Here is a 14,791-nt window from a genome sequence, read left to right on the forward strand (position 1 = left end):
ACACAAACTGAATTCAGGTTTAATAAGAGAGGAGAACAGTATCGGCATATTCAAATACCTTAAGAACATCAGTTGAGATAATCAAGTCCGAGTTCATAAAAATCACATATAAACATGGAAAAAAGCACATTAAAGGTAGCAACTCACTGTAGGAAGTTCGGTGCACGTCATCCCATCAAAAGGCGTTGTCAACCTTCACCATGATCAAAATCTTCATCATCCTTCATGTACTTCTCTTGCACCGCTGCAGCTGTGAACTGATTCATTAAGAAAAACTTGCTAAACAACCAATTAATAAACACTTTATTAGACAGACTCAATTGCTAATGGGAAATGATAGCATGATCGCAGTAAAGTATTTCATAATGCATGTTAGGTAGCTTTTGCAGGCTATATAAATTAGAGCATATTGACAAATTGACAATCCATAAAAGGATATCTGTAATAATCCCAATCAACTTGTCGTACTGCAATCTTGCTGAATTCCACTGCACTGGCATCTATACCAGCAAATATGTATCCATTGCTCTTATCAATAAGCTTCACAAGATTCCCGACACTCTCCTTATCCTGAAACAAGAATCCAATTCACAGCAGATCTACATAAAACTAAAAGCACAGAAGCAAGATTTAACTCACTAAAGATAAAGTTAATGGCATGCCTGAATATCTAAGGTTGTGAAATTAACAAGACTGAAGTCTTCAATTACGTTGCAAAGCTCCTCTGTAAGTTTTCTGCAAGAAGAAATTAGATGACTAAGAGAGCTCAAAGTTTGGGAAAACTAAGATTTAGATTGAAATGATCACAACTAGCGAAAACTTCATGACAACCATTTATAATTACATTTCATACAAGCAATTCAATGCCAACCCTTTGAAGAATCCAACTTATAGGCGATATTATCTCACCATTAATATGAAAATTAGCATTCCAGTGTAGAACTGAGCACAAGTTAATGGATCATAGTCCAAAATGACGAAACAAAATTAAGGATATACAAAAGAAAATTTCCAAACTCAACCAAAACCTCTTAAGATGTAAACTTATGAAACAGAAATATTCATGTCTTATGCATTGTGAAAAATGCAAAAAAATAAAAAGTCTCTATAACAAACCTATACTTAGCAGAGCGGGGATCCTGATCAAGATGGTGCTGTAAATATGATAAATCTTGAACATCCGTATAGAAATCCAGATTGAACGCTGCATCACATCCAGATAAGATGAATAACCTTGACTACCAGCACTTTGAGGTGTGTAACATAATTAATACTTCACACACACTCACCCAGCTTTCCATAGTTTTCAATTAGGTCAATCTTAGAGAGCACGTTGATGTGTGGCAGCTCCAAGTGCAACATGGTAGATAATGAGAGAAGCAAGGCACTAACATACTTCCCAGGGTCACTGCATAGGTGAGCATCAACTAAATGTACAGCCGTCAACTGCATAAAATAAATCACTCAGTTTTCTACAGTTCTAACATTAAGATTACACACAGAGATCACCTTTACTGTCAGCACCCAATGACATGGAATACATGTAAGCATACCCTAAGATCCAACTTTTTAATGAGCTTCATGACAACATTCTTGGCATTTGAGTGAAGGAAAAATAGTTCAACCTGCCCCGGAAAATCGAAAAGAAGATAGTGTTCTGCATATTATAGAAAACATTAGAAATTTAACAGCAACAAGTACAATAGCCTACTAATCCCTGCATTATATCAGGGTACAGTGAAGAAATATAGAGATATATGAACCAATAACCTCACTAATATACCTACACTAGAGTGCATTAGATATCAAATAGTTTCTCGCATTGATTATATCGTTACAAACATATAAAAAAGCGCATTGTAGCCCAAAGTAGAAATTCAAATCATTAAGCATTAATATGTATTACTGGTTACTGCCTTGTACATGTTCCCATTGTTAGTTTCCTAGAGCGAGTAAAAACAACAAACACATAAATGCCTAAATTCGACTGTTCAATCGTGCTTGAGGCCCCACATGAATGACAAGACCGAATCTTTCTGCATGAATCAATCCCCACATGTCATCCTCTTTTGAGAAACTCATATGGTCTTTCATAGCTAGATGCAAGCTATGATAAGAACTTAAAGTTCTGAGAATAAGAAAAGGCAGAAGATACCAACCTTTCAAAAGAGGTTCCAGTTTAGACTGCAACCAATCAATATTTTTCTCTAAATAATCCATACAGTAGACAAGACCTGATTGCATATGAAAAACATACTCTATCAGATAATCAAACCATAACAAGTACAAACACAATTTATTTGCACTGTATCCTGCAGCAAACCAGCAAATACTGCAAAAGTGTATAGGCACTAATATCTTTAGGAAAGATTAACAAAACAGGAATCTAAGGTTCTGATTCACCAAATTTTTTACTGCTCAACATAGAATCCATTAAAAGGAAAAATAAGTAAAACATCAACCCTTATACGGATGTCACTGCCTTGATTTACTAATTTTATGATTTAGCTGACTGGAATTTCTAAATCCCGTTACATAGCAGTAGCCTAAAAGAAAGGAGTAACCAAGTGAAAACAGAAGTACCTCCATTAGGCCCCAAAGAGTGTTCTGTCATCACATCACCTAGTTTTATGAGATCCTCAATATTTACAGCACACTCATAACTACACCCATGTCAAGGAAAGTTCATATGGATAAAACTTTCAGGAAAGGAAAACAACATTACAAATAAGTTTCCAATAGGAAGGATACGGTAATGAATCATTGGCTGGATCCAAATTGATTACAGCAACTTTTCTGCAAAACAATGGCATAGGAACATTAACTTCTGCCATATTTAACAAATATATCAAACATGTGAGCATAAACAAATTCAGAAACTAGAAACGATGAAACAGAAACAACCTTCCAATAAGTTTAAGGAACTGGGACATGCCATTGCAGTAAGTAGTCTTTCCTGATCCAGGTGGACCAATCACAACTTGCCCAAACACCATCCTAGTTGTCTCTATAGATATTTATATTGGAATTGATTTTTTTCCAACTCAAGGGTTCCTACAAGAAGAGGTAAATGATTTCAACAACCGATAGTGTTAGGAACCAAAAATATGTACAGAATTATCGGTCTTAATACGAATTTACACTTAAAAAACTTGTAGCAAATTTCATCTAAATTGCTTTAATCTTTTAATTCGCTGCTGATATTCCAATGGGAAAACCCTTCCGGTGTATTATACTACATGGAAAAGCTATAAGAAAACAGCACAAAATGTTAGATTTAAAGTCTAAAGCAGATAATTTATTGTAAATTCCTTAAAAAACCCAAAATTTGTATGCTCAAAATCAAACATGTACGAGAAATCAAAGTGATTTTACCTGTAGTGATCGCTGAAGCCGTTTCGCTTTGGTTTAGACTAGAGAAAGAATGTCTCCGAGTTGGAAGTTGCGAGACGTTACAGTTGAGCCTTTAGGGTTTTGGATTTAAGCGTCCAGAACCAGGAGGGAAAGGAAAGGCCCAATCAGATCAAAAAAATTACTATTTTATATGTAGAAGAGTTTGGGGCGTCCCGAAAGCGAGAATCATATCACCGCCCGGATATCTAAAAATCGTTTACTTTATTTTATTAATTAATAAAGGCTTAATAAACCTATTTTTTATCAATATAAATTTGAGTTCAATATATAAATAGTATTTTGATTATAAGAGATTTTTTGTTGAGTTATTTAATTATTAAAAGTTATAAAATAATTTTTTAATTATAAGGAGTTATTTTATTGAGTCTCTCGACTATTAAAAGTTACAAAATGATCATTCAATTATAGAGAATTACTTTATTGAGTTTATCGATTATTAAAAGTTACAAAATGATCCTACAACTATAGGACGTTGCTTTATTAAGTCTCTCAACTATTAAAAGTTACAAAATGATCCTCTGACTATAGGGTATTGTTTTGTTAAGTCATTTGACTATTAAACGTTGCAAAATGATCCTTTGACTATAGGGCGTTGCTTTGTTAAGTTCTCTGACTATTAAAAGTTGTAAAATAATCTTTCAACTATAGGGTGTTGCTTTATTAAGTCCATCGATTATTAAAAGTTACAAATATTCACTTGACTATTTGTATGTTCCAAACTCGTCCTTTCCCGTTAAAAAATTAACGGTAGTCTGAGCTAGACATTAACATGTTGATTGAATATGCTAAAATATAATCCTAGAATCTCAAACAATTATCATATCTAGGTTATCATTTTAACATTCAGTTCAAACGACCATCAACTTTTTACCAAAAAAAGATTAGTTTGGAACACATGAATAGCTATATGACCATTTTGTAACTTTTAATAGTCGTGAGACTCAACAAAGCAAATCATATAGTCAGGTGACCATTTTATAATTTTTAATAGTCGATAGACTCAACAAAATAACATCCTATAGTTGGGGACTATTTGTGTACTCTATCCTATAAATTTTTAACGTTACAAATATTATCATTTTAAATGTCTGATTCACTATGGTTGTTAAAAAAAATTTCCGACAACCCTCAAAATGTGATACGTGACGTGATTATAATTTTCAAGAAATTTTATTTAAAATTAAAATTATTATTATTTAAAAAAACCTCCAAAGTTCTCTAAAATCTAAAAAAAAAAAACAAATCCTAAAATCTCTAATCTCAAAGTACCAACTCCATCGCCAGCCACCAGTTGCCATCGTCACTGCCGATGACTGTCTATTCATCAATTGTTAGACCCTCAAAGCCAATCAAGTTACAGTGGGAAGTCTGATACTTTTTCATGCGCTGAATTATTACCCAAATCCATTGTTGCATGATTGGTGCGCAAATCATAGAATCCATTTGTGATAGAAATTTTGCTCAAATCACAAAATCGTTTTTGTGATTGAAATTCTTGCATTTGTTCGTTCGTTACCTGGTTACAATGGTGGCCGCCGACGGCTGATGGATGATCGTCGACAGTGATGATAGTGGGTGGTGGAATGATTTTTGGGGTTCGAGTTTCTAAATAATATTTTAGAGTTTTATAAATTTTAGGATATTTTGTGGGAAATAGAAAAATGATTTTTTTTTTAAATTTATGAACTTTATTTTTTTTTAAAAATTAAAAGAAATTAAAAATTATACCACATGTCAAATATTGATTGGTTGATTATTTTTAATAAATTTTTAACAGTTATCACGAATCAGACACTTTAAAAAGTTTAGACACCTAAACGAGAAAAGATACATAGTTTGAACATTTTTTATATTAACTTATTAATAATATGTTTAATAGTATCTAAGACCTTCAAACTTTTTCCAAAAAAATCCTAATGTGGCCCTAGAACTATTTTGTATTTAATGTGGTCTTTGACTAACATTTCCGTTGTCGATCGTTACGATATCGATGTGACAGTTCACGGTGATGTTGTGATGGTCACAGCGGCTAGTAACGTGACATATGGACTAAATTGATTTTTTTATCAAGTTTGAGTGCCAAATTATTTTTGTAAAGTTCAAGGACTTATTTAATATATTTAAAATAAAAAATTATTTTAAATTTCAAATATAATATAAAAATACTCAAATATTCAAAATAAAATTAAATATTAAAAAAATTAAATTAATATTTTTTAAATATATACTAAAATACTAAAACACTTAAAAAATTTTAAAAAAAATAAAATATAAGGTAAACTATACACTTAATGCTTAAACTATCAATTTTGTTTTGTTTTAATGCTTAAACTTTTATTTGTTTCAAAAACATACCTAACATTTTTTCTTCATTTAAGTACCCGTCATTAAAAACTTAATGACACTGTGCACGTTTTATGGGTAAATTACATAATTTGTCACTTAACTATCTTCTCACTCCTATTTTGGTAACTAAAGTTTAAAAATTTTAACTACTCAACTTTCAAATTACTCATGTTTTAATCACTCTAATTTATTTTATTAATAATTTTCGTGACATGTCATTTTTTGTTATTATTTTTTGATATATAATTAAAATAAAAAATTAAATTTGAAAGTTAGTGATTAAATTAGGAGTAATATAAAAGTTAAGTAATTAAATTAAAAAAATAAAATTCAATGACCAAAGTTAAGTAATTTGATGTAACTTACCCATAAAAAGGTGTCATGTTGTAACAGTTCTACTAAATTTTTAACGGGGAGGTACCGTAACAGAAAAAAGTAAACGTTAGGTATGATTTTAAAACATATGAAAGTTTAGGTATTAAAACGAAATAAAATTAATAGTTTAGGTATTAAATGTGTAGTTTACCCTAAAATATATCACAAACTATCGATAATAAATTATTAATATTAAAAAAATTTAAAAATATATATTATACATACTATATGTTGAAACATATAGACACAAAACAAATCAATCGATTTATATAGTAAAATTAATAAAGCTAATATAATATTAATTTCATACACTTACCAACCATCCAGTATTCTGATTAGATTGGTCTAAACTTACGAATTTTGCGCCTAATATAGTTAGAAAATTGTAAGTAGTGTTTAAGTAAAACTCTCAATCCTAATTTATCTTTAAAACTATATTCTAATTTATAGAAAAGATGATTCCTATATTATATAGGTCTCTAGTTCATGCATTTCAAAATTCCATGTATTCTTTTTGTGTAATATGCAATTGTTCTTTGAATAAAAATAATTTTAGAATAAAAAACCATGTTTACTAGAACAGAAAAACTTTGTTTACTAGAGTCGGAAAACTATGTTTCTACATGGTATCAGTCATCGCGTCGATCCCAGCTTGCCGCCGCCGCCGTTCGTCATCCTTCCGACAAGCAGTGTGCCTTTTGTGAACTGTAATTCTTCCATTTGTGAAATCCTTTCCAGTTATGTCCTCTTTGCAGCACTACCCCTTCACAGCGATGTATTCCTTGCTGTGCAACCACAATAGTGTCGCTTCTATCGTAGCACTACTCTCCTCGCCATACTACTCTTGTCGCGACACCGGTCTAACATTGTCCTCATCACAACGGTAACCCTTCTTGTTCCACTGTTTGGTACCTATTATGCCGCTATTGATAAATGTCCGACCAACACTGTCTCCTCGCCACACAACCCATTCAATACTCATTCTAGCGTCGATCTCCTCAAATCTCCGATTATCACTTATAGTAGTGTTCCCTGCTAGTTCGAGACATATCCCAAGCTCTCAATTCCTCGACAGTCATGGCATATCCTTCTTCGTCCAAGTCTGCCTGCACTGTTAGTGAATGTACTTCTCATTTTACCTTCTTATCCCCTTCATCAGGGTGTGTCTCTTGGATTGTCGATTCCGGAGCAAGTGATCATATGACAGACAACTTTAATTTATTTTCCATATTTTACAAAAATGATATCTCATGCAATGCTCGTACTGCTGATGGCACCCTATCACCAGTTAAGGGCAGTGGCTCAATTCACATTAATAGCCATATTACCCTGTCTAATGTTCTATTTGTTCCAAGTTTGACTTGCAATCTTCTTTCGATTAACAAATTATCTACCAATTTGGGTTGTACTTCTCATTTTACTCGTGATTATTGTGAATTTCAGGATTTGACCTCGGGATGGTGATTGAGAATGCTAAGCGTCGTGGTTGACTCTACATCCTTGACGCTCCTCCTTATACTCTCGTTCCCAACCACTCACATGCACCATTTATCTCTTCTTTTGTTTTAATTTCTCCCACAAATGCAGCTGTCGACATTATGTTATGGCATTTTAGGTTAGGCCACCCACATTTTTCTAATCTTGCAAATTTTTTTCCCAAATTATTTATCAATAAAAATCACGCATCATTTTCTTGTGACATTTGCTCACTTACAAAACACATTCAGAGTTCTTATCCCCCTTCTCCCTCTCACTCGCCTAAACCTTTTTCCTTAATTCATAGCGATATTTGGGGACCTTCACGGGTTACGGGTTTACATGGAATTCATTGGTTTATTACTTTTATTGACGACCACTCTCGTACCATTTTGACCTTTTTTATGACGGACAAACCTGAGTCTTGTACCATCTTTAAACGATTCCACAAAATGGTTGAAACACAATTCCAAAGTTCCATTGGCATCCTTAAATCTGATAATGGTGGGGAATACCTCTCTTAGTCGTTGGGATCTTTCTTCCAGGAAAACAGAATAGTCCACCTCAGTTCATGTATTGACACTTCATAGTAAAATAGGGTCGTCGAACGTAAAAAATGTCATCTTCTTGAGGTAACCCGAGCACTACTTTTTTCTTCTAATGTTCCAAAATACCTTTGGGATGAGGTTCTCTTAAGAACTACTTTTCTAATCAATCATTTACCTAGTGAGATTCTTGCCTTTAAGTGTCCAAGGGATATCATTTCCGCTAAATTCCCTCCCTTCAAACCTTTTACCTCTTCTGTTCCTCCTTGTGTCTTTGGTTGTACTGCCTTTGTCCATTACCACAATCTTCATAAATCTAAACTTGATCATAAGGCAATTCGGTGTGTCTTTTTTGGTTATTCACCAGAAAGGTTATTGTTACTATTTTCATTCTACAAAAAGGTTCTTCACATCTATGGATGTCACTTTTCAAAAGTATAAATCGTTCTTATCAAAAAATGAAATCAAAGGGGAGAGTGAGTCTGAATTTCAATTTTTACCGATTATTACTAAGTTACCCATCAGTCCATCTTATACTGGAAAAACTACCACTCCACAACTTCCTAACGCCACCACATCTGATAATGAAAACCAATCCATTAATCCCATCGACTATCATAAAACACCTACACCATCTACCGATATTCTCATCAACAAAAGACGACCCAAACAAGCCCTACCTTCTACACCGCAACCAATGCATTGTCAAGAGCCAGAACCGGGTTTAAATCCATCGACAGACAAAAGAGATAGCGACCAAAGTAAGTTGGATGTGGTAATTGATACTAGTGAGTTACCAATTGCTTAAAGAAAGGGAGTTAGATGATGTACAACTCATCATATTAGTAAATTTGTTGCTTTTGGGAAACTAATGTCTGGTTTTAAGACTTTCATAGCTCAAGTTGATCATATTTACATTAGAGAGACCATAGAGAAGGTATTAAAAAGTCATGAGTGAAAGAAGGCAGTTGAAGAAGAAATTTAAGCTCTAGAAAACAAAAACCCCTGGGTCATTGTTGATCTACCTAAAGACAAGAAACCAATCGACTGCAAATGGGTCTTTACTTTAAAATTCAAGGCAGCTGGAAAAATTGAGAGATATAAGGTCAGACTTATGACAAAAGGGTTCACTCATACTTATGGAGTTGACTATCAGGAGACCTTTGCTCCAGTTGCAAAACTCAACACTGTTCGAGTTCTATTATCCTTGGCAGTGAACAGGGATTTGATACTTTACCAACTAGACATAAAAAAATGCATTTCTTAATGGCAATCTTGAAGAAGAAGTCTATATGTAAGTTCCACCAGGAATTCATTCTAGAAATAACGGTGTGTAATTACTGAAATCCTTATATGGTCTAAAACAATCACCTCGAGCTTGGCTTGATACATTCACGAAGGTAATGTTACAAGACAACTACAAACAATGTCAATCTGATCACATTCTGTTTGTAAAAATTGCTCCTGATAAGAATAAGTCAATATTGATTGTCTCCGTTGATGATATCATTATCACGGGTGATGACTTGGTAGAAATCAAGAAGTTGAAGACATTACTAGCAAAAGAGTTTGAAACCAAAGATTTAGGAACTTTGAGATATTTTCTAGGCATGGAAGTAGCGAGATCACGAGAAGGAATTGTCATAAATCAAAGAAAATATATTCTATACTTACATTCTGAAACTGGAATGACTAATTGTAAGCCTTCAGAAACTCCTATAGAAGTTAACTTGAAATTGAGTAAATACGGAAACCTGGTAAACAAGGAACATTATCAGAGGCTAGTTCGTAAACTCATTTATTTATCTCTAACTAGACCTGACATTGCTTTTTATGTTAGCATTGTTAGTCAATACATGAATGATCCAAGAGAAGAACATCTAGCGACAGTTAATCGAATATTAAGATATCTAAAGATGACACCAGAAAATAGGTTGGTTTTCAGAAAACATGAAGACATAACAGTTAAAATCTTCTCAGATTCAAGCTGGGCTGGAGAATTAACAGATAGAAGGTCGACCACATGATACTGCTCATTTGTGTGGGGAAACCTAGTGACATGGAGAAGCAAGAAATAATCAATTGTCTCTAGAAGCAGTGCAAAAGCAGAATATAGGGCGATAATACTCGAAATGTGTGAAGGAATTTGGTTACAAAGACTCTTAACTGAACTAGAGATGTGCGACAACAACAATTTTGAACTTCAGAGTGACATCAAATCTGCGATAAACATTGCAAAGAATCCGGTGCACCACGACATAACAAAACATGTAGAGATCGATATACACTTTAGTGCAAAAAAAGTAAATGGCGGAACTATGAACCTAAACTACGTCTCTTTACAAAACCAGCTAGCATATGTATTGACCAAGGCACTTTCAAGGATTACCTTTGTCGAAATTACATCCAAGCAAGGTCTTCACAATATTTACTCCCCATCTTGAGGGGGAGTGTAAGTAGTGTTTAAGTTAAACTCTAAATCCTAACTTATCTTTAAAACTATCTCCTAATTTGTAGAAAAGATTACTCCTATCTTATCTAGGTCTCTAATTCATGTAAATAAAAATCACATGTATCCTCTTGTGTAATATGCAATTGTTCTTTGTATAAAAATAATTTTAGAATAAAAAACTGTATTTATCAGAACCGAAAAACTCTATTTACCAGAGCCAGAAAGCTCAATTTACCAGAGCCGGAAAACTCTGTTTCTACAAAAATATCGTAAGTTATTTCCATCAATACACGCTATCTCAATAATTTTTAGACATCACTTTATATACTAGTTTATTATACGATATGTAAGGGTTTACGAATATTCCTTAGAACTGTTCGAAACATGATTAGATGTATGTATTGATGCAAAATTTTACTATGTTTCCTAATTACATATAGACACAAAATTCATAAGTTTAAAACTAATCTAGTAAAAGTACTTTGTATAAGTGTTTATGATATGATTTTATGTTATATGTATATATTATGTATAGTATATGTTTTTAAATAAATATTTTTTTTAATTTTTTATAATTTATAATTTTATAATTTGTGATATATTTTTAATAGTGTTTTTAATATTTTTAATATAATTTTTAATTTGGGGATTACCTTGTGTGCAAAAATAGTTTAAGGGTCATATTTATTTTCCCCCAAAAAGTTTGAGGGCCTTATATACTATTAAGTCTTAATAAAATATTTGTAGGAGTGTAAATGAATTGGGATTGAATAAATAGATTATATTTGTGTTCGTTTAAAATTTTAATATTATATTTATTTATTTATTTATAAAGATATTCGTATTTGATTCATTTAGTGTTCATAAATATATCCGTTTAACGCTCACGATCATATTTTTTTATATATGCGTCAACCTTAATTTTAAAATTTGATTCAATAGAGTTTAACTGAATTTTCGGTGGGTCATGAATTTCCCAAAATCTAGCCACCTAGGTAGTGGCAAGGGTGTGATTGAACAAATTTGAAGGGGCATAAGTTTGAGTCCCCTACACAGCCAACCCTCTTTTTATATTTTTATTTTTCGATCAAAGAAAATAATGAAATTATGTTATTAGTTCTTAAATTCTTTAGGCTTTACAATTTAAAACCTAAAGTTTTTTTTGTATTCAATTTAGTCTCTAACTTCATCAATATTTAAAATATAAAAAATAAAAGAAAAAGGAGATCTGTATAAAGGAGCTTGTAAACGAGTTTATTAGTAAACATAAATGAATCAAACACACCCAATTTCATGTTTGTTTGTTTATTAAATAAATATAAAATTTTGTTTATACTAATTTATTTACCTAAATAAACAAACATAAATGAACAGTTCACGAACAATTTACCAACATTGTGTTAATTTACATTCTAAGAAGCATGAGCAATTTTGTCGAGATAATGTGTTGGAAAAGAAAAATTCCTAAAATAATGCATTTCGAAAAATTTCCTAGAATAGGATAATAGCTACAGTGTAATAGGGAAGACTCATGGAGCACTACAAGTCTTCAGTTTCACCAGAGAAGACTTCAGGACTACAATGAATCTTAAGTTTCACGGGACTTCAAACGTGTCAACGTATGAGAGTTAAAGAAAAATTACAGTCATGGAATCTTTCTCAATAAAGCTGAAAACTCGTAGTCTCCATAAGTATTCCCCATTACACTGTATCAATCATCCTAATCCAAAATATAGTAATTGGGTACATTTATTTGGGAATTTGTTTTTTCCAACATAATATCTCAGCCATTTTTCCATGAATGATACTAGTGTGCTTTTTTGGGTTATAAAATTTATTATCGATGCATGTTACACTCTCATGACATTTGCAGGAACAATGTTAGGAATGAGGCCCAAAATGTTGAAGCAAGCCAGCAAGTAAGTGGCCTATGGGTTCATGGTTAAAGCTCAGGTTTGGAACTGGATTAATAAAACAAAGGTAGTCCAAGCAGTTATTTAGGCACATGGTTCAGAGTAGGGTTCATGATTACAAGCTGTAATGCACTGCTAAGATAGTTGCTTCACGCTATCCTCTGACCGTTTCTCTCAAGACCTCTAAAGGACAACACAGTGTCGTTGAATCTCTTTTGTTCTTTGGATATGGGATTGGTCAGCCCAGCCCTGGTGTTTGTTGGGGAGTAGGGTTGTTTGGCTTCCGTCCCCAAAATTGTTACTCGAATATTTTAGGTGTTCTCTTCTTGCTTGGTGAGATCGTTTCTTTCTCTACCAGTTGTGATGTTATCCCTATTTCTATTTTGATTATTGGTTCGTGTTTCAGATATGGTTATTGCATGTATTAGTTTCATAGTTTTGAGTATCTGCGTGGATACTAGTCAGCTCCTGGAGTCAGAGCGCGTTAGAGTTTTCTGTATGCAAGTTATTTGTGTTAATGTCATAGTGAACCTGTCTTTTGCTCGCTTGATATATTACAACAGGTAGGAGAGTGTTTCAGGTCTTTCGTCAAAATCTGTTTCGTTGTGTGTGATTATTCCTTCAAAACTCTTATTTGGTAAGGTTTATGGCAGAAAGTGCGTTACAAAGGTGAGGTTCTTAGTGTGTTTATTTCAGAGAAGAGGAGTTGAGTACGAGTGTGATGTGTGTTTGTGAGGGGTTGTGGAGGCTTTAGGTTTTGGTCTTGAGGATGTCTGTCGTGATTGTTTAGAGGAGTTGGAGTAGTTTTAGAAATAGTTTTTAATGTAAGGTTTTAGTAGGTTATTTTTATTGTTAGTCTGTTTTGCTGTGGCTTAGTATTTTTGGTCGACAAGCTATTTTCTGGTGGATTAATTTATTTCTCCGTTTCCTGTTTGGTGGGTGTGGTTGCCCAGTGGCATGTGTTGTGGTGGGTGGTGTTGTTCTTGTGCTTTGGTGATCTACCGAGTTTAAGTGTGTGTTGTTGTCGTAGTCGTCTTGTGTTTGCTTTGGCTATCTTTTTGTTCTTTGGTGTTGCTTATAGATGTTGTCCTGTCCGTTCCTCTGTGTGTGTGATTAGTGGTGGTGGACCGTGGTGTTCAGTTGCGGAGGAAGTAGGTGAACGTCTTCGTTTTGATGAGTATGGGCTCACGATTTAGTTCCCAGATAGTGCGTTATGGGGTAGCTGCGCATGTTTTCGTTGTCAGAGGAGTGACTCGTTTATTGCTTTGGAGGCAGCTACTAGGGCGCACGTGGGCTCTGAGGTGGATTTGTGTGATTCTCTAGAATACAAAGTGCTTGTTGTGCCGTGTGTGCCCATTGTTGGGCTGTCGAAATAGGGTGTTGATGATAGCATGGAGCGGCTTGATGTTGATTCCCAGACAATGTGTTATGGGGTAGTGGAGCATGTTTTTATTTGTCAATGGGTGTTAGTGTGAGTTTTGTAGTGGTTTGGGGTATGTACTGTTTGTTGCACTGTGGTATCCTTATATATGTTCTCTTCCACCTCTTGGTCACTCTTTTTCCTCCATTTAGGACAAGGGATGTTTTTTAACGAGGGCCTTGAGGTGGTGTACTTGCATTTTTCTCTAATACGTGGGTTCTACTGTATTATGGGCTACAATTTAGTTTACACAAACCAAGTTTAGCTTAGGCCAGAGGTTAGTTCCAGGTGGGGCATGGCGCAATGAAGAAAACCAAAGATGTAAAGATAACTGTTCCTTTTCATTAGAGTTAATTGCATCATATATCCCAAACTATAATTCTCATTTTAAATCGGTCCTTAAAATTTTAAATATTTTAATTTCATCCCTAAATTATGACTCTCATCTAAATTAGTACTTAAACTTTTGATCATTCTAATTTCATCCCTAAACTATGACCCTCTTTCTAAATTAGTCTCCAAACGTTTGAATATTCCAATTTCATCTCCAAATTCATCCAATATATATTATTTTCAACTATAATTTAACCTAATTTTTTTTCAACAAATAATAATAACTTGACCTAACGATTTATTAACAGGGGACATGATTAATGTATACATATAATTTAGAATGAAATTGGAATGTTCAAAAGTTTGGGGAATAATTTAGAATGAAGGTCATAGTTTAGGGATGAAATTAAAATGTTCAAAAGTTTGAGGACTAGTTTAGAATAATAGTCATAGTTTAAGGATGAAATTAGAATATTTAAAAGTTTAGAAACCAATTTAAAATGAGGATCATACTTTG

The 14,791-nt window shown here is 33.3% G+C and overlaps 2 protein-coding genes across 2 annotated transcripts; one reads left to right on the plus strand and one right to left on the minus strand.

Moving 5' to 3' along the window:
• Positions 1-80: 80 nt before the first annotated feature.
• Positions 81-3,503, minus strand: LOC120204673 (GPN-loop GTPase QQT1). The gene is made up of 12 exons (XM_039204726.1): positions 3,365-3,503; positions 2,905-3,055; positions 2,752-2,796; positions 2,584-2,663; positions 2,160-2,234; positions 1,554-1,657; positions 1,290-1,446; positions 1,117-1,204; positions 663-735; positions 440-570; positions 186-252; positions 81-133 (listed from the first exon to the last, which is right to left on the minus strand). The coding sequence occupies exons 2-11, from the start codon at positions 2,994-2,996 to the stop codon at positions 189-191; spliced, it is 909 nt and encodes a 302-aa protein (XP_039060657.1). The 5' UTR covers positions 2,997-3,055; positions 3,365-3,503; the 3' UTR covers positions 81-133; positions 186-188.
• Positions 3,504-9,559: 6,056 nt separating this feature from the next.
• LOC120204674 (uncharacterized mitochondrial protein AtMg00810-like) lies at positions 9,560-10,183 on the plus strand. Its single transcript, XM_039204727.1, has one exon. It carries the CDS (start codon positions 9,560-9,562, stop codon positions 10,181-10,183), a length of 624 nt encoding a protein of 207 aa, XP_039060658.1.
• The last annotated feature ends 4,608 nt before the right edge of the window (positions 10,184-14,791 follow it).

Source organism: Hibiscus syriacus, unplaced genomic scaffold, assembly GCF_006381635.1.
Source record: "Hibiscus syriacus cultivar Baekdansim isolate YM2019G1 unplaced genomic scaffold, ASM638163v2 tig00011100_pilon, whole genome shotgun sequence".
In the NCBI taxonomy this organism is placed as follows: Eukaryota; Viridiplantae; Streptophyta; class Magnoliopsida; order Malvales; family Malvaceae; genus Hibiscus; species Hibiscus syriacus.

Coding starts and splice junctions, on each gene's coding strand:
- LOC120204673 (XM_039204726.1), bottom strand. CDS start 2,996: ATGGTGTTTGGGCAAGTTGTGATTGGTCCACCTGGATCAGGAAAGACT. Junction 2,664..2,751: donor CCAGCCAATGATTCATTACC/GTATCCTTCCTA, acceptor ACATGGGTGTAG/TTATGAGTGTGCTGTAAATA. Junction 2,235..2,583: donor CTCTTTGGGGCCTAATGGAG/GTACTTCTGTTT, acceptor ATATGCAATCAG/GTCTTGTCTACTGTATGGAT.
- LOC120204674 (XM_039204727.1), top strand. CDS start 9,560: ATGTTACAAGACAACTACAAACAATGTCAATCTGATCACATTCTGTTT.